At 40.3% G+C, this 19,549-nt stretch overlaps 1 protein-coding gene across 4 annotated transcripts in view; it reads right to left on the bottom strand.

The window, feature by feature from the left end:
* Positions 1-19,549, bottom strand: part of Nme7 (NME/NM23 family member 7) — a 155,899-nt gene that overhangs the window by 89,542 nt on the left and 46,808 nt on the right. For all 4 annotated transcript variants that reach the window (XM_031387737.1, XM_031387748.1, XM_031387764.1 and 1 more), the window contains one exon: positions 18,173-18,278. In XM_031387737.1, coding sequence (XP_031243597.1) covers positions 18,173-18,278 — 106 coding nt within the window. The remainder of the gene's footprint in view (positions 1-18,172; positions 18,279-19,549) is intronic.

The raw sequence follows: 19,549 nt of genomic DNA, 5'->3' as shown, positions 1-19,549 counted from the left end.
TGGGGAGTGAGAGCACACGGTGCATGCAGCCGCACAGCCACACAGCTGCACAGTGCCCGCCTGGTGTGGGGAGTGAGAGCACAAGCCTCATCCTGGGCTTAAGTCAGGGAGGGGCCGTGTGGGAGCCTGGAGGGGGAGAGACAGTCATACACGGCCAGCTATGCACTGCTCCCGGGGGGGAATGAATGTAGCCACATGCTTAAGGGCTTCGGGTATCCTATGGAGGGATTATCAACTGACAGTACACACACTTGTGAGCAGTCACTAATCATTTATAAAACACTAAGTTGTTGTAAAGAAAGACATAGTTAAAACACTACCACCAATGTGGGTTTCAAAATATATTTGGGTTTCTAAATAGAGGAGATGGCCTCTAAAGTTACTATTAGCAGCTAACATTCTATCACAGTACAAACTGTGCAAGGGATGCCACTTACTTTAAATTAGGCAGGAAGTAGATTTGGGAAAAGGTGGGCTTTCAGGAGGTCAAGGACTATTTCGAAGATCACACAGTTCATGGCAAAGCCACAGAGGGGTCACAGTGACTTCAAGTATTAGATACTACAAACCAAGGCAGCATTCCACAAAGCTCTTCTCTGCTGCTTCCTAAACACGTAAGTTTCTTCTCATTCAGATGGATGCAGACCTTCTGTGTCCAAAATGCATCATAGGCTCCGAAGGGACCTGAGTTCCTGATGCCTGAGACATCACAGTTGCTAGGTGCCCTGACTGCTGCCTAGCAACAGATTTCACTTTACTCTCTAGTCAGTGTTAGAGTACCTCTGACGATAGCAGACACTGTGGCTTTCCATTACTTTGTCTTTAACAGAAAGGATGGCTGTGAAGACAGATAATTACACATAGAAGGAATCTGCTCAGTCCTTCGCCTGGGAGTAGTAGCAACCAATTGAGCAACCGAATAAGAGGCTAAAACCATGCACACATCCTCTGGAAGTCTCCAAAAGGGACACACAAGCAAAACCAAGTCCATAAGCTGAGAACTTCTTCATTCGGGGAGTTCAAGACAACAAAGTATATTACCAGAACTTTAAACTTAGAATGTATGCATTTTGTGTTATATAAGTTAAATCAATAAATTGATTTAAAAATAAAAATGAAAAATATACAAGTTAACGACGAGCAGTGGTGGCGCACACCTTTAATTCCAGCACTTGGGAGGCAGAAGTAGGCGGATTTCTGAGTTCAAGGCCAGCCTGGTCTACAGAGTGAGTTCCAGGACAGCCTGGGCTACACAGAGAAATCCTATCTTGAAAAAACAAAAACAAAAATGTATATACATACATATATATATATATATATATACACACATATATGTACACATATATATACACACACACAAATACATACATAGATACATACATACAAGTTAACATTCTCACAACAGTGGGAGATTTCAGCAGCTATTTAAAGTATTCTAATTTCTTTCTATTTCAGTACAAATCTGGAGTGAATAAGTTTAAGTTTCACAAATAAAATTTGAAGCTAAGTATGCATGCTAAAATTTGGCATAACAAATTAAAGTGCATAACTTATGAGAAAGGAAGGTCCTATGGAAGACAGATAGTAATTACTATTTACAGCTCTTTCCATCACATGGTGTATGTCACAGTTTCTTCTGCTGCATAACCTAGCAACAGCCATAGACAAAGCAGAATCGAATAGCTATGGCTGACCTCCAACAAAACGGTGTATTCACAAAACCAGGTACTTGGCCCAATATGGACAAAGTGCTGTTAACTGTTTTCCCCTAAAACCTACCTTCCTTTCTTTCTTTCTTTCTTTCTTTCTTTCTTTCTTTCTTTCTTTCTTTCTTTCTTTCTTTCTTTTTCTTTTCTGAGACAGGGTTTCTCTGTATAGCCCTGGCTGTCCTGGAACTCACTCTGTAGACCAGGCTGGCCTCAAACTCAGAAATCCACCTGCCTCTGCCTCCCAAGTCCTGGGATTAAAGGCATGCACCACCACTGCCCGGCCCCTAAAACATTATATGCATATGTGAGCATCTCTGTGTGGAGATGCATGTGAGTACAAGGCCTCACGGAAGCCAGAGGTGTGAGACCCCTCTGGGTGGAGGTGCAGGCAGGTGTGAACCACTCAACATGTATGCTGGACTCTGGAAAAGCAGTACAGGCTCTTCCTGCTGAACCATCTCTTCTGGCTCTATGTATTGTTTTTAAATTCCTGATCTATGACTCTAAAACCGGCTTATGAACAAAGGGAAGGGGGACAACACAAGGACTGTCTATGTGGTAGACAGCAAGACTTTCAGAAAAGCCAAGAAGAACAAAGTAGAAAAATAAACTTTGAGGAAATGAATTCAAACAGATCATTAATAGTATAAATATTAATAAATTAAATTCAAATACTATAAGACTACTAGATCCAATTTAAAAAGACACCAAAGTCATTTATATTGAATATATATGAAAAAAGATATGAACACCCTGTAAGTTCAAAAACAAAGAACATGAGAATAAAATGGAATGCTATATAATTAGCAATTAATAATTATATAACTCACAATTAACAACAGTCATATATAATGATGACCCAAGTACACACAAAAAAAGTTGTTAAAAGAAAAGAAAATCACAGAGAACAATACTAAGTATTCTGACCAAACATTTGCCCAGAAACAGTTTCCAGGAAGGATTCATTTTGGGTCTTAGTTTCATGGGGAGTGAGTACGGAACATGACAGATGGTATTCCAGTCTTGGTGTGGGAGCTTGGAGTTCTCAGCCCAGGGGCAGACAAAGCAGAAACTCTGGGCTAGGGACTCACCCCTGCAACCCTCTTCTGCCCTCCATATCTCACCTCCCACAGCCTCCCAAAACAAGAGGCTGGAGACCAAGTGTGGAAACTACCTTAGGCACCAGTTTTTTTTCTTTCCTCAAACATATAGTTCAGTAGAAACATTACTTAACTCCACAGTAAGTTAACAAAAGATATTAATAATTTTTAAAGCCCAATTATTCTAGAGACCATATATTCTCTAATGATATTTGCATTCTAAATGAAATTTGTAAATAACATACAGTCTAAATTATAATAAAAAATATAAAACTGCCCCATAATAAAAGTTCTATCTTGTGGGATAGACATAGAATGATTATTAGCCAGCAACCAACATAGAGTACATACAATGAGTGACATTTACTTACATACTATAGCGCAGCAAACTGTGCTGCGTGTTATGAAAATGAGCAACAAGTGCAAGAGGGAATGGCAGCTGGGACCACACTCTGAGGAAATTACATGTTGAGTCTGGGGAGAAAGAGAAAGCACAGCATGTGCTGGGAGAGGGTGGAAAGGCAGCATGAAGGAAGAGGAGCAGGTGTCTGGGGTCCTAAAGGTAGACCAGAAGACTAACCTACAGAAAAGGCAAGGGGAGTAACAGAAGCAGTCGAAGGACGCAGCTGCTGCTCAGTGGCGTGAGGGAACTGACTGTGGGGTGCCTTGTGAATGCCACAATCTGCAGATGCTCAGAGCCCTTCTATAAAATGGCACTATATTCATAGATAACTTACACACATCCTTCGGAATACTTAACCACCTCTACATTATTTATGACATGGCATCAATGGAAATGCTGCACATGTAATTGTTATACTGTAACATGTGAAGAATGGCAAAAAGGTCAGCACGTGTTCAGTACAGACACAGTTCTGTCTATGTGAATATTTTTCAGCTACAGCTGATTTAATATATAGATGCAGAACCTACAGATATAGGGGGTACATTGACAATAGGAAGACCATTTCTTGAAAATATAAAAATAGGAAAAAAATCTCTATTTTTATGGTCACATTAATATATCCTAGTGCTTGCTTGTTTGTTGCTGTGATATACACCACAACCAAAACCATCTTGAGGATGAAAATGTGTTATTTTGGCTTCCACGACACACACCATCATCCAGAGAAGCAAAAGCAGAGACCGCGGAGAAAGGCTGCTTACTGCCTTGCTCCCTGGCTTGCTCAGCTCCCTTTTTTATACAATTCAGGCCCACCCACCTAGGAATGGCACTGCCCACAGTGAGCTGGGCACTCCTATAACACTTAGCAATTAAGAAAATGCCCCACAGACATGAGCACAGAGCGGGCCTCAGAGACAGTTCTTCAGTGGAGATCCTTTCTTCCTATTTATATCTAGGTTTATATCCGGTTGACAACTGAGGCCAAACTATGACAACATATTTTAAATGGGAACATTATTATTCTAATTTAACTAGAAAATTTTAGTAAGGTGGTCTAGTTTATAATTTCCATGAACTAGCTTGTTATGTATCTCTATATTAGACATACCAGTATCAATTTTTCCAAAATTTGTCATAAGCTGTTGAATATTTTTTACCAAGTTAAGATGTCACTTATTAAGATCATCATTCATATGAATTACTATACAACAATTATTATTTGTCTATTTATAGTTTTGATCTCTTGATTTGAATATTCACGACACAAATAATCTCCGCTGTGGCATGAAATGGCTCTACTTTTGGGATGTGCCTGTCGATTCTGATTGTTAGATTCCATACCTGATAGTATGGTCACAATACAGGTAGGATCAGAAAGCACCTCAGCTGAGGACTGAACCTGGAGCTTTGTGCACACAGGCAAGCTACTCCTCCCCCAGCTGCATCCCCGGTCCTGGTGTTCACTATTTCTAAATGATTCTGTATCGTGACATACACCAATCTCCTGTGTTGGCTCCCCCACTCCACCCCTGAAGAGCTGACAGCCTGAGCCTGCTGAGACTAAACAATGGCCCACTGCACTGCAGCTCGCCTTTGAAGACGGCAGCTGGAAGCTACACCTAGCTGCTGCCAGGCCTACTTGCCTGAGGACCCGCTGACTTGCAAACACACCTACCTGCTTGAGAACTTTGAGTTTCCAGAGTGTGGCATCTCTTGTCTGCCGCCTTGTTTACGTTATGCATATACCTTGTGCCTGGAGATTTTCGCTTTCAGTATTGTGTGCCTATAAATGTTCAAAATACCTCCAAGTAAAGAGATGCCTTGATAGAAACCTACTTGGCGTCCGTTCTCTTTGTTCTCGACCCGTTCATTTTTCAGGTCCCTATCTAACCTCCGGCTGAAGGAGCTTATATACGGACCAAGTGGAGTTGCGGGAAGGTTCCGCTCCTGGAGCCATTAACTCTTATCCTTTCTCAAAGTTATAATTCACTGGCAAGGGAGGAGGGGAAGAAATCCTGCGATGCTTCCTAATTAACGAATCACTAAGAGCATTTCGAGCTCCTAGAAAAATCTGGTGTCCGTGAGTGAGGGGAGCACACCCATACCTATTGCCCAGCACGGAAACCACTTCCAAGCAGATCAAAGACTTCCGTGTGAAACTTAAAACTCTCAAACTGCTAGGAGACACAGACAGTGCCCTCCAGGAGTGGTATCGTGTAGGAAAGGACTTCCTGAAAAGCATTCCATTTGCTCTGGAGTTAAGGCCAACGACTGATAAATGAAACATGATGAAACAAAACAAACAGACCAACAAACAAAAAAGACAAAAACACACAAAAAACCCCTTCTGTATAGCTAAGAAAACAATCAACAAATGGAAGAGGAAGCCCAGATTGTGAGAGAACTCTGCCAGCTACACATCTTACAGAGTAGTATCCAGAATATACAGGGACTAAAAAAGGGTAAAGAAAACAAATGACCCAATTAAAAAACCAAAGTTCACAGATCTGAACAGAGAGCTTTTAAAAGAACAAACAAAAATAGTCAAGAAATATCTTTAAAAGTGTTTAAAATTCTCAGTAATAGTGTGAGGCCTTGGGACCTCCCCTTGAGCTGGATCCACTTGGGCCTGTCGCTGGACCTTCTTTTCCTCAGGCTCCTCTCCATTCCCATCCCTGTAATTCTTTCAGACAGGAACAATCATGGGTCAGAGATGTGACTGTGGGATGGCCCCTCTCCCTCATTTGATGTCCTGTCTTCCTGCTGGAGGTGGGCTTTATAAGTTCCCTCTCTACTGTCAGGCATGTCATCTAAGGTCCCTCCCTTTGATTCCTGAGAGTCTCACCTCCCAGGTCTCTGGTGCATTCTGGAGGGTCCCCCCAACCTCCTATCTCCCGAGGTTGCCTATTTCCATTCTTTCTGCTGACACTCACCCAGCATCAGATCAGGTTCCCCTCTCCGCACCACTCCACCTCTCCCATCCACTTTCCCTCCCAGGTCCTCCCTCCCTCCCTCCCCACTTGTGATTGTTTTCTTCTCTCCTAAGAGGAACTGAGGTGTGGGGAAAATGCGAACTAAAACCATTTTGAGATTTTGATCTTTTCCCAGACAGAATGGCTAAGATCAGGAAAACAACTGACAACAAATGTTGGCAAGGATGCCAGGGCTTGCAAACTGGCACAGCCATGATGAAAGTCAGTGTGGAGGATTCCCAAAAAGCTAACCCATAGATCTACCATCTGTCCCAACGGAATCACTCACGGGCACACGCCCAGTGGACTCACTGTCTTACTCCGTGGATATCTTGCTCAGCCACGTTCATTACTACAGAGTCCTAACATCTAGGAAATGTAAACAGCATTAAAACCCTTCAACTGATGGATGATTAATGGAAATGTGGTGTGTAAACACCATGGAACACTATTTGATTATAATGACAAAAAAAATCATGAAGTCTGCAGGTAAAACCTGAAACTGAAACTATTCTACTGAGTGGGTGACCTAGGCTTAGAAAGACAAACACTATACATTCCCTCTCATTTGTGAATCCTAGCTCTGAATCTTTAGATGTGACTATACAACCTGGAGTAATGGCGTAAACCAGGAAAGGAAAAGGAGATCGGAGGAGCAGATGGAGAGGGAGAGAGAGAGAAAGAGAGAGAGAGAGAGAGAGAGAGAGAGAGAGAGAGAGAGAGAGAGTTTAAGTGGAGTGTTAGCACATGGAGCAATGATCCTCCCCTAAAGAGCCATAGACTCTCTAACAAAACCCCCAGTGTTAGGTATTTGGAAACCTCCCTTCAAGTTATTGATCAAGTTCAAGAGACTCCAAAACAACATAAGCTATCGCCATTTACCATGGCTGCCTCCCAGAACTTGAAGGTAAGACCCTAGTGTTGAAGATAGCACATACTTCAGACACAGCCTTTGGAGGGACAGAGTTAGAACCGACCTGGAAGCCTCCTTCTTGAGGACTAGTTCTCAAAGTACCCAAAGGTGCCACATAAGCTACCAAAGGAGAGAGCAATTGGCAGCTCTCCACAGCTCTAAAGCCTACAACCCAACCAAATAAGCTACTGTAAAGGTTATAAATATGGTAGGCTTACATGAAATTAAAGAGACAAAATTAAAAAGTTCCAAAACTTAAAAAGTCAGAAAATATGGAAAATATACACTAAGTATTGTCTTACATGTAGTTTAATGTACTTGTGGGAACATTTGATAAAAACTCCATCTGTTTAACTCTTGCACGCAGAGCACAGAACTGCAAATCTGACCTAAGTAAGCCCGGCCCAAGCCTTTTTGTTATTGTTTCAACAAAGATTTAAAATGCTTCAATGAAATCTTTCTACACTAAAAATGTTCACACCTCCTTTACAGCTTCCCAGAAGCTGAATGTCATGAAGGAAATTTAATTTAAAAAGCTGGGAGCCTAACTATATAACGCAATAAGCCCCAAATTAGGAGACTGAATAGACAGAGTGTGTCTTGCAGGGCTCTTAGTCTATCAGGCATCAAAATTACTCTCCAGGTAAATACGAAAACACTAGAAGAAGTTCTAAGAAAAACCCAGATTTAGAAGTGATAAGAATGTTCCTGCTACCAGCCTGCACCAGTCAGGCATCACTACAGCCAAATCAACAAAGTTAAAAACTGTCAATGTTCTAACAGATGGTCTGCAGTTGGTTAGACAAAGAAAACTCAACCATGTTTTCATATATTTCAAAACTACTAAAATTGCTTTGAAATATCCTCATTAAAGCTGAAGTAATTTTACAACCCAAACAACATTAAAATATAGACTATAGGGTTCTTTATTAGGAATTTTGACACAGCTCCACAGAATTATGGAATATATAAACTTCAAGGTTGAGATAAAGCTTAAAACACCTTGATTTAACTAAAGAAGCAAAATTCAGAATGAACTATATCATGATCTATGTAGTAAAACAGTCTGATGCATGAATCTGTTATAAGAATGGAAATGTTCGAATAAATCTTCAGTCTTAATTAAGAAGTCTTAATATTTTTAAAAGTGAAATTGTTCAGTCATTCCATGCGTAAAAGAGGTATTTCTAGCCGAGTTATCTCCTCCTGCCTAGCACCAACCATAACAGGCAACCAGAGAGCACTAGCCAAGGGCTAGTGGGTCATAGGCCCTAAAGGGGAACCAATACTGAGGTTTTGCTAAGTGGATCTGTTGTCAAACTGCCTTCTAAGTATTCATGTTTATACCCACAGGTTTGTGCTGCTCTCCTCCGTGGCCAGAGAAGCGTCCTCAGTGGGCGGCAGTGTGTGCAGACTCATAAATGTTCAAAACAGTGAGAATCAGTGACTTGTGAGTTTCTAGCCTTAACTGGGACGTCTGTATCAATCTTCCCATTCACATTCCTGAAAAAGGTCAAGGGGTCTCAGGAAGAGAGGGCAGAGAGAATGTACACACTGAAGGATGGGGAGAAGGACTGTGAAAAGCTGTGATCTGGACACTGTGACACGGCTGTGACACTCATGACCTCATTGCAGTTGTGGTCCTCCACACAAGGACAGTCAATATTCCAGAAGGCATCACTAATTGGATTCAGTAGATGATGGGGTAGGGGGAGGGAGAGGGAGAGGAAGAGAGAGAACAAGAGCTAGAAACAGAAGGGGAATTGGAAGGAAAGAGGGAAGGAAGGAAGAGAGGGAGGGAGGAAGGAAGGAAGCAAGGAAGGAAGGAGAGGACATGGGAAAGGGGTAGGTTGGGAGATATCTAGGGGAAGTAGAGGTGGGGAGCTGAGGGTGGATATGCTCAAGTTACATGGTATGAATGAAACAAACTGTTAAAAAGTAAACACAAGAAAGTAGCTGCTAAATGAGCTCCTTTTAAGCAACAATCCCATTTACGAACTTAATTTCGACACAGGCTTTAACTAAGGAAAAAATTAAAGTCCCCTTTTCCTTAAACAATGATAGGAATCTTACTTTTTTATCCCCCTGTGGATGGTGGGTTTTGGTAGCATTTTAAACTGCTCTTTTACTAGGGAAAGTTCAACTGTAGTTAAAAATGAAGCTCATGCATGGTATTAGCCGTGGTATTGGTAATAAAAGGATACTAACCACAGTAGCAACCGTGGCTGAACCACAGGGCACTTAACAAGTGTTGGGTATTGTCCTAAGCACCTTTCATATAATGTCAGAATTTAACCCTTGGTCACCCAAAAGGTATAGCATTATTACCATTTTATAAATACTTGAACAGGATACAAAAAGGCAAAGTAACTGATCCAATATATATGGATAGCAATCAACAGAACAGTATTCAAGGAACATAATCAGATTTCAGAATAAAATTATCTACCTATATCTCTATTTACAGTTAACCTTTAGAGAACTGACTTAATGATTTAAGCCTGTATAAAGATAAAAATTATATATGTAACATAAATTTCAGTTTGATACCTTTCAATTATATATATATTATAAAATTATATATGATTTATAGGTTATATTAATCTGTGTAATTATGTTATAGTTATGATTTTTTCTAACTTCCCTATATTTTATAACTATTCATTTTATTGACAGAATTAAATTAGCTACATATAAATAATACTGAGAGCATACAAACATGATTTTGAAATTAAAAATAAAAAAATCCAAAACCAAGCGTTCACCTGGTTTTCCTTTTTTTCAGTTCTAAGCTGTGAGATGAAAACGTACTTCAATCTAGATAATAAAAAAAAAAAAAGACCATAAAACCTCAAACATACTTTTCTCCTCACAATGTATTTAAAAAAAAAAAAGAAGAAGTTTCTCCTTTCCCTAGCCCTCTTAGAAGTGAGAGGAGAAATTACTGTAACCTCATAGATTAAATGTAGGACGAAGAATTAACACTGCCTACATACACATGACTGCTATTTATGCCCAGAAATTCTTACCATGAAAGATAAGGATGCAAGTCAGTAAATGACTTCATTGTTGCACACCAGGAACTCCCCCAAAGTCATTTATCCCAACAATAGACTACTCAAACAGGCACTGTTTCTCTCACAAGTTCCCTCCAACTGGGCAAACAACTTACTTATCAATGACTGTATACTCAAAGGACTGAGTTGTGGTTCCAATCCACTGTATGACATCCCCACCCAAAGGTATGGAATGAACTCTGCACAGGCTCCATCTCTGACGAGACAGAAGAACCCATCCTAGGCAGTATTTTCCAATGGCCACTCCGCAGGCCCGATCTAAGAGGACCACATCAAGGCCTTGCTCTTCCTTACAGGTTAGCTGACAGGAAGCCTCCTGCAGCCAGGGTCTGAGGATCAGGTACCCAGAGAATTCCAGGGGAAGTCAGCACGTTACCCATTCCATTGCAGTCCTTCTCTAACTAGTAACTCACCTTCAAATCTTAGTCTCTGCCTAGAGTAACCATGGGTAAAACTCAAATACAGCAGCATACTGATTATTACAGAAAGAGACAATTGTAAACAAAATGATGAGGGCTATAAGAAATCTGACATAAGACTTCAACCTTCAAATTTCATTATTGCCACAGTGAATTGGACTGATCATAAATTTCAAAATGATCACAAAGTCTCAATGTAATTCAAGCTTAGTGATAAAAGAGTAAAGGTGTTAAAAACTTTAAAATGTCAAAGTTCATGTTAATATCTGAGAAGATTTTATAAAAATATTTTTTTCTTAATTAACTTTATATCCTAGTGTTTTTAAGCTTGAAAAGTAGATGGGAATGTGGCACAATAGCAGAGCCCTTATCTAATTTGAGCAAAGCCCTGGGTTTCATTTCTAGTACCAAAGGAAAAAGACAGATAAGTTTTAAAAAAATGACTAACAAAAATTGTTTAAAAGTGTATAATTAAAAAATTATATGTGTGATAAAAATGAGCATTCTGACATCATTAATTTATATATTTTTATTAGATATCACTTATATTTATCCATGACAAGTTATATAGCTAATATTTATTCTAAAGCTAATATTTACTCTAATCTTGCTTTATTTTATTTTAACCTCACATTTTTTCTTTATAAAAAATTAAAACAGGAGATGAGGATTTAGTTCAATGTGCTTGCCTAGCAAGTGGAAGACCCTGTGTGGACCTCAGAATTAAATCACATAAATATCGAACTGAATAAAACATATTAAGATGCTGATATTTAGCAATTTAAGTATTTGTTTCCTCACATTCAAACAGATGTTATGTTTGCACATGTATACACATATCTAAAATCTATGAAAAATAGAATTTTACATAGAATCCATATATACATACTGTGATGGTTTGAATATGCTTGGCCTGTAGGAAGTAGCACTATTAGGAGGCGTGGCCTTGTTGGAGTAGGTGTGGCCTTGTTGGAGGAAGTGTGTCACTGTGTAGGCAGGCTTTGAGGGTTCCTGGGGCTCAAGCTCCACCCACTGTGGAAGAGAGCCTCCTCCTGGCTGCTTGTAGAAGACATGTCTCCTTTTGGACGCCTTCAGATCAAGAGGTAGAACTCTCCGCTCCTCCAGTACCATGTCTGCCTGCATGCTGCCATGATTCTTGCTATCATAATGGACTAAACTTCTGAAACTGTAAGCCAGCCTCAATTAAACGTTTGACTTTATAAGAGCTGCCTTGGTCATGGTATCTCTTCATAGCAATAAAACCCTACCACTCCCAGGTAAAAAAATAATTATGTACATGTACTTGCATATACGTGCACATCATAGACATACATACAAACAGCCTTTGGGGATATGTGTGTTATATTACATATATGTGTGTATGCATATATCCCTGGGCAAGAAAAATAAGTATAACATTAGCCAGCAGTTTACAGGGAGCACAGGAATAAAGCAATAAATTTGATATGAAATTTTAGACTACATTTCATTATTAACACAGAGGCTGTTAGCCGTGTATATTGCTATCATTTCCTGTGAAAATTTACCAAACATGTGCTGAGAAAATGTAAATTAGAAAGCATGGGGTTTGAACAGAACACGGCAGCACATGCCTGTAAGGCCAGCATTCTAAGTAGAAAGGACGGTCAGGAATTCAAGGTCATCCCTCAGCTACAGAATGAGGTTCAGGCTAGCCTTGGTAAAATAAGACCCTACCTCAAACAAACAAACACACAAACACACTACCAGAACAGAAGATAACTTGGACTCTGGACTTCCTACTCTACATTAAGGATAACAGTCTCCTAACCTCATGGGACTTTGGCTTGCTTTTCTGGAAAAGAATCATTCTCTACCTACATAGTGAACTCACTCTGCTGATTCAAGATGTCTAAGGTCTTGACCAGCCTGCTTTCTGACAGTGTGATAACATAGTGTTCATTACCCATCATGCATGGAAATGCCCCATAATTATGTTCCTAAAGACAAGTATGATAATAAAGCACTTTCTAAATAATTAAAAATGTATTAATTATGCAACAACATATTTAAGGTTCATATCCTTCTAGAAAAGTAGCCAGAGGAACTGATTAGAAATACCATCAAATATTTATATAGAAAGATATTCTTCAAAATCTTTAGTTTTTTCTTTTTATTGAAAAATAAGATTTGCTTCTCATACAATATATCCTAATTATAGCTTCCCCTTCCTCAACTCTTCTCAGTTCCTCCCCACTTGCCCTCCTAGCTGGATCCACTCCCTTTCTATCTCTCATTAGAAAATTAACTCAAACAAGTCAGTAGCCCTACTTTATACAAATGATAAACAGGCTGAGAAAGAAATTAGGGAAACAACACCCTTCACAATAGCCACAAACAATATAAAATATCTTGGTGTAACTCTTTCCAAGTAAGTGAAAGATCTATATAACAAGAACTTCAAATCCCTGATTTGATTTCTTTCAAATCAAAGACCCCCATCTGAGGTCCCCCTCCCCCTGCTTCTATGAGGGTGTGTCCCACTCACCCACCCATCCACTCCCTCCTCACTGTCCTAGAAATCTCCTACACTGTAGCATCAAGCCTTCACAGGACCAAGGGCCTCCCTTCCCATTGATGCCAGATAAGGCCATGGGAAAACTGGGAAGGGGATAACATTTGCAATATAAATAAATAAAATAACCAATAAAGAATTAAAAGAAATCATAGACCTCAGAAGATGGAAAGATCTCCCATGTTCATGGAATGGTAGAATTAACATAGTGAAAATGGCCATCTTACCAAAAGCAATCTACAGATTCAATGCAATCCCCATCAAAATTCCAACACAATTCTTCACAGACATGGAAAGAACAATTCTCACCTTCATATGGAAAAACAAAAAACCCAGGATAGCTAAAACAATTCTCAACAATAAAAGATCATCTGAGGGAATCACCCTCCCAGACTTCAAGCTGTACTTCAGAGCAATATATCACTAAGACTACATGGTATTGGTACAGAGACAGGCAGGTGGATCCATGGAATAGAATCGAAGACCCAGAAATAAACCCTCACACGTATGAACACTTGATCTTTGACAAAGAAGCCAAAACTATGCAGTGGAAAAAAGAAAGCACCTTCAATGGTGCTGGTGTAACTGGCGGTCTGTATGTAAGAGAATGAAAATAGATCTATACTTGTCATCTTGCACAAAGCTGAAGTCCAAGTGGATCAAGGAACTCCATATAAAACCAGATGCACTGAATCTAACAGAAGAGAAAGTCGGAAAAAGCCTCGAATGCATTGGTACTGGGAAAATTTCCTGAAAAGATCATTGATGGCTCAGGCTCTAAGATCAACAATTGACAAATGGAGCCTCATGAAACTGAAAAGCTTCTATAAGGCAAAGGACACCGTTAATGGGACAATCAGCAACCTACAGATTGGGAAAAAACCTTCACTTACCCTACATCTGATAGAGGGCTAATATCCAAAATATATAAAGAACTCAAGAAGTTAACCTCCAAAGAACGCCAAATAATCCAATTTAAAAGTAGGTACAGAGCTAAACAGAGAATTGTCAGCAGAGGAATCTAGAATGGTCAAGAAGCACTTAAGATATGTTCAACATCCCTAGTCATCAGGGAACTACAAATCAAAATGACCCTGAGCGTACCATACACTTTACACAAATCAGAATGGCTAAGATCAAAAACCCAAGTGACCATACATTCTGTTGAGGATGTGGGAAAAGAAGAACACTGCTCCCTCCATTGCTGGTAGGATTGGAAACTGGTACAACCACACTGGAAATCAATCTGAAGATTCCTCAGAAAATTGGAAATAGTTCTACCTGAAGACCCAGATATACCACTACTAGGCACATACCCAAAAGATGCCCCAACATATAACTAGGACACATGGCCCACTATTTTCATAGCAACCTTATTTATAATAGCCAGAAGCTGGAAACAACCCAGATGGAATATTCAATGGAAGAATGGATACAGAAAATATGGTACATTTACACAGTGGAGTACTACTCAGCTATTAAACACAATGACTTCATGAAGTTTGTAGGCAAATGGATGGAATTAGAAAATATCTTCTTGAGTGAGGCAACCCAGACCCAAAAGGACATGCATGGTAAGTGCTCACTGATAGGTGGATATCAGCCAAAAGGTACAGAATTCCCAGGATACAAAGAAGTTAAACAAGCAGGAAGGCCCAAGTGAGGATGATTCAACCCCAGTTAAAAGGGGGAACAAAATAATCACAGAAGGCAGAGGGGAGAAGGGGAACACGATCAAGTATGGGCGGTGTGAATAAAAAAGAAGCCCAGAGGGCCAGAAGAATGAATGGAAATATGCAGCTTCTGGGGGTAGGAGGGTGGGTACCATCTAGAAAGTCCCAGAGACCTGGGAGGTGAGAGAATCTCTGGACTCAGTGGGGGTGACCTTAGCCAAAATGCCCATAAGTGGGGAGAGGGAACTCAAAGAGTCCACTTCCAATATATAGACAGAGCCCCAAGTGTGGGTTACCAACCCACAGTCAAAATTTCTGAGCCAGAATTTTTCCCATCTAAAAGAACTGCAGGGACAAAAATGGAGAAGAGACTTAAGGAAAGACTGTCCTGTGACTGGTCCAACTTCGGATCTATCTCATGGTGGGGAATGGCGGGGGTGGAGGGGGTGGGGGACGACACCAAGACCTGATACCATTACTGATACTATGATGTGTTTACAGACAGGAGCCTGGCATGGCTGTCTTCTGAGAGGCTCTACCAGCAGCTGACTGAAACAGATGCAGATACTTACACCCAACCATTGGACTAAAGTTGCAGACCCCTATGGAAGAATTAGGGGAAGGAGCTGAAGGGAAGGATGGCCCCATAGGAAGACCAGCAGTGGGAGATCCCAGAGACTGAGCAGGCAGCATATATGGGGCTGGTAAGAAGCTCCCACCCCTACCCTGCCCAGGCACACACATAGCCAAGGACTGCCTAATCTGACCACAGTAGAAGAAGAGGTACCTAATCCTCAAGAGACTTGAGGCCCAAGGGAGGGGGAAGACCTGGTGTGTGTGTGTGTGTGTGTGTGTGTGTGTGTGTGTGTGTGTGTGTGAGAGAGAGAGAGAGAGAGAGAGAGAGAGAGAGAGAGAGAGAGAGAAAGAGAGAGAGAGGACAGAGAGAGAGCATCCTCTCAGAGACAGGGGAGAGGAGAGGAGGAGTGGGATGAGGAACTGCGGTAGGGAAGACTTGGGGGAAATGACTAGAATGTAAATACATTAAAATTAATTAAAAAGAAAGAAAAGAGAGCTTCTAAGAGATAACAACAAAACATAACAAAATAGCAGGACAAAACAAAACCCATCTCATCAAAGTTGGACAAGACAAACCAACAGAAGAGGAGCACAAAAGAAGGAGCAACTTATTTAATAAAAAAAAAAAAACACAGAAAGAACACAAATATCATACATGATTGCTATGAAATATTCAGTCAATCATTTAAATATTCATGAAGCCTCAAAGGTCAGAAATGCTCACAATAATTATATTAAACAGCAACAGAATATAGACACACATCTCAGTCACACTGCATTCATATGCATCATATGTGCACACACACAAACACACACACACACACAAATCCAGAATATAAATGCACATCTCAGCTACACTGCACTCATATGTATCATATATGCGTGCACACACAGACACACACACACATACACACACACAAATGCAAAAGATAACACACTAAACTATTAGCAATAACAATTCTGATATTAGAAAGCAGTTTTTATTTTTTGCAACAAGGTCTTCCCATATAGTCCAGTGTGGCCACAAACTCACTATGCAGCTCAGGGTGACTTAAAAAGCGTGATTGTCCTGTCTCAGACTGCTGAGTGCTCAGATTCCAAGTATGTACCACTGTGCCTGGTTTAGGTAAATTTTTATTGTCTCATGTATATGCAATTTTCAAGTTTTTCTACTATATGTATGCTTAGAACACATAAAAACTCCACTCTTGTATATACTACTCAGTATATCCCATTTTCTAAGGAGTATCTTTTAAATTATTTGTATTATTTCCAAAACAACTTGGAGTAGCTGGTGGAGATGAACACAATAGACTCAAACAAATAGATGAACAGAGAGATAAAAGTAAGGAATGAACTTGTACAGTCCCAGTATATATGTGTGTTCAAACATGTCTATGAATGTGTGTAGAAATAGATATATAGGTAGGTAGGTAGATAGATAGATAGATAGATAGATAGATAGATAGATAGATAGATAGATGGATGGACGACAGACGGACGGACGGACAGACAGACAGACAGATAGATAGATGGATGGATGGATAGGGGATAGATAGAGGGATAGATAGAGAGATGGATGGATGGATAGGGGATAGATAGAGGGATAGATAGATAGATAGATGGATGGATGGATAGGGGATAGATAGAGGGATAGATCAATAGATAGAGGGATAGATAGATAGAGATAGATAGATGGATGAATAGATCGATGGATAGATAGATAGATAGATAGATAGATAGTAAGATTGATAGATATATATTCATTTCCATCAAAGAAGTGTTTCAGATATAGAGGACTAGAGGGAGTATCTTCAACTCTCTCAGTAAAGATATGCTCTAGATGTAATGAACATGCATGCATGCTTTCTTCCCTCAAGGTCAGAAGAGGGCATCAGATCCCTGGGAACTGGAGTTGTGGATGGTTGTGAGCCACCGTGTGGGTGCTGGGAACCAAACCCGGGTCCTCTGCGAAAACAATAATTACTCTTAACTGCTGAGCCATCTCTCCAGCCTTATATACAGTGCTTTAAGTAATGCACTGGGGATGCTACCTAAGCAAAGTGAATGTCTTAGTCAGGGTTTCTATTCCTGCACAAACATCATGACCAAGAAGTAAGTTGGGGAGGAAAGGGTTTATTGAGCTTACTTCCACATTGCTGTTATCACAAGGGAAGTCAGGACAGGAACTCAGGCAGGTCAGGAAGCAGGAGCTGATGCAGAGGCCATGGAGGGATGTTCTTTACTGGCTTGCTTCTCCTGCTTGCTCAGCCTGCTCTCTTATAGAACCCAAGACCTCCAGCCCAGGGATGGCACCACCCACAAGGGGCCCTACCCCCTTGACCACTAATTGAGAAAATGCCCCACAGCTGGAACTCATGGAGGCACTTCCCCAACTGAAACTCCTTCTCTGTGATAACTCCAGCCTGTGTCAAGTTGACACACAAAACCAGCCAGTACAGTGAATGAACCTCAGTTAAGTGGTTGGAAAGACAGAAGAGTAGAAGCATGGAAGCAAGGTCTGTTCATAGCATGATGAACACGGCGATAATCAGGAGCCCATGGAACAGCTACTACGAATGTACAGATACCAAAATAAACACAGACATTTAGACAGACTTCCCCTTAAACATAGCCTCGAGTCATGTGCCTCCAAAGAAAAAAACTGAAATATTAAAGTATACTTTAATTTCATCATGTAAAACACAGCTAGAAGACAAACATTAGCAAAGTAAGCTCTTCCGTTATAAAACATCTACAACACGGCACTCACCTTCACTGATCGCATGGGGCTTAATGATGCAACAGGTGCAATTGGTAAACTTAGCAGTGTTCGCTGGCCCACAGCCTCCACTTGAAGGGAAAAACAATTCCATCTCCTAAAGATGGGGAAGATGAGGAAAAGGATTTGACACAGATGAGCTCTTATCTGAAACTTGTAGACTATTTCTGGAGATACACAATTACACTTAAAGTTTCATGACAGAAGGTCTTTGTTCCAAGTTTACTAAATGTGAATTTACAAAGACTAAGTAACTTAGCTCCACTTCAGCATTATGATCAGAATAGCATGTAAAGAGTATTAATCAAAACAATGCAACAACGTCATTGTGTAACCTTTATTATAAGTGACAAAGGTCTCAACACATTCTGAGAACTGGGGGGAGGGAGGGAATGAAGTTCTTACTTTCCCCAAAATATAGTTTACAAATACAGATATAATATAAAGTTTAAAAATATGTAAAATAAAATTAAAACAAGGATATCCCTACAGAAAGAGAAACATTGGTGCTTAGGAGTCTGAGAACTGCAGTTAATTAACCATAATTTACAATAGTTCTATTATAAACCAAAATGAGCAGTATATTATGGTGTGACTCACACAGTGGTTGTTTGCTTTGCCAATGGCTCATTATACCAATAAGCCAGCAATCTGAATGAACCACAAAGACATCCGTTCACATTAATCAATTCTTCTAATGACTTAAATGCTGCCCTAAGCTTTTAGCATTATTCTTTCCACCATGTTCTCCACAAACCCTCTGTTCCATGCTCCAGCATCAGCCAGTGAGCAAAGGACTCTCCAAACATGCTCCCCTCTACAGCGTTCCTGGTGCCCCATCAGCATCGCATAGCCATCACAGCTGGGACTACTCAAGGACTTGTCATCTACCACGTGATAAAGTCCAAGAAAAGAATCAACTTGCAGAGCTTACTAGCTTCCAAACACCTAGAACAAAACCTGCCTCTGAGGAAGTATTTTCTATTCACTAAATTTATTCTTGAAAGATCAAACCTGCCATTCCAGAGGCAGAGAGGCAAGAGGCTATGCAAGTCCCCTGGCCAATAGAACAAGTTCCAGGCCAACTTTGGCTATCAAGTAAGACCTTGATTCAAATTTACAACTAAAAAAAATCAAAAGATAACAGATATATTAATATGCTATATGATAATATTTTATATTTTATTAGAATACATTGATTATATAGGGAGATAGGCTTCATGGGGACATTTTCACGGAAGTCCACATGCACTGTAGTCTTACCAATCCCCTAGGCTCTCTCTTCCCTCTCTCCTCCCAATCCCCCCTCATCCCCCCAGCCTCCTCTCTCCTCCCCCATCCTCCTCTCTCCTCCCAATCCCCCCTCAT

The sequence above is a fragment of the Mastomys coucha genome, unplaced genomic scaffold (genome assembly GCF_008632895.1).
Source record: "Mastomys coucha isolate ucsf_1 unplaced genomic scaffold, UCSF_Mcou_1 pScaffold1, whole genome shotgun sequence".
NCBI classification, from domain to species: Eukaryota; Metazoa; Chordata; class Mammalia; order Rodentia; family Muridae; genus Mastomys; species Mastomys coucha.
This window is presented reverse-complemented; position numbering and strand designations above follow the sequence as displayed.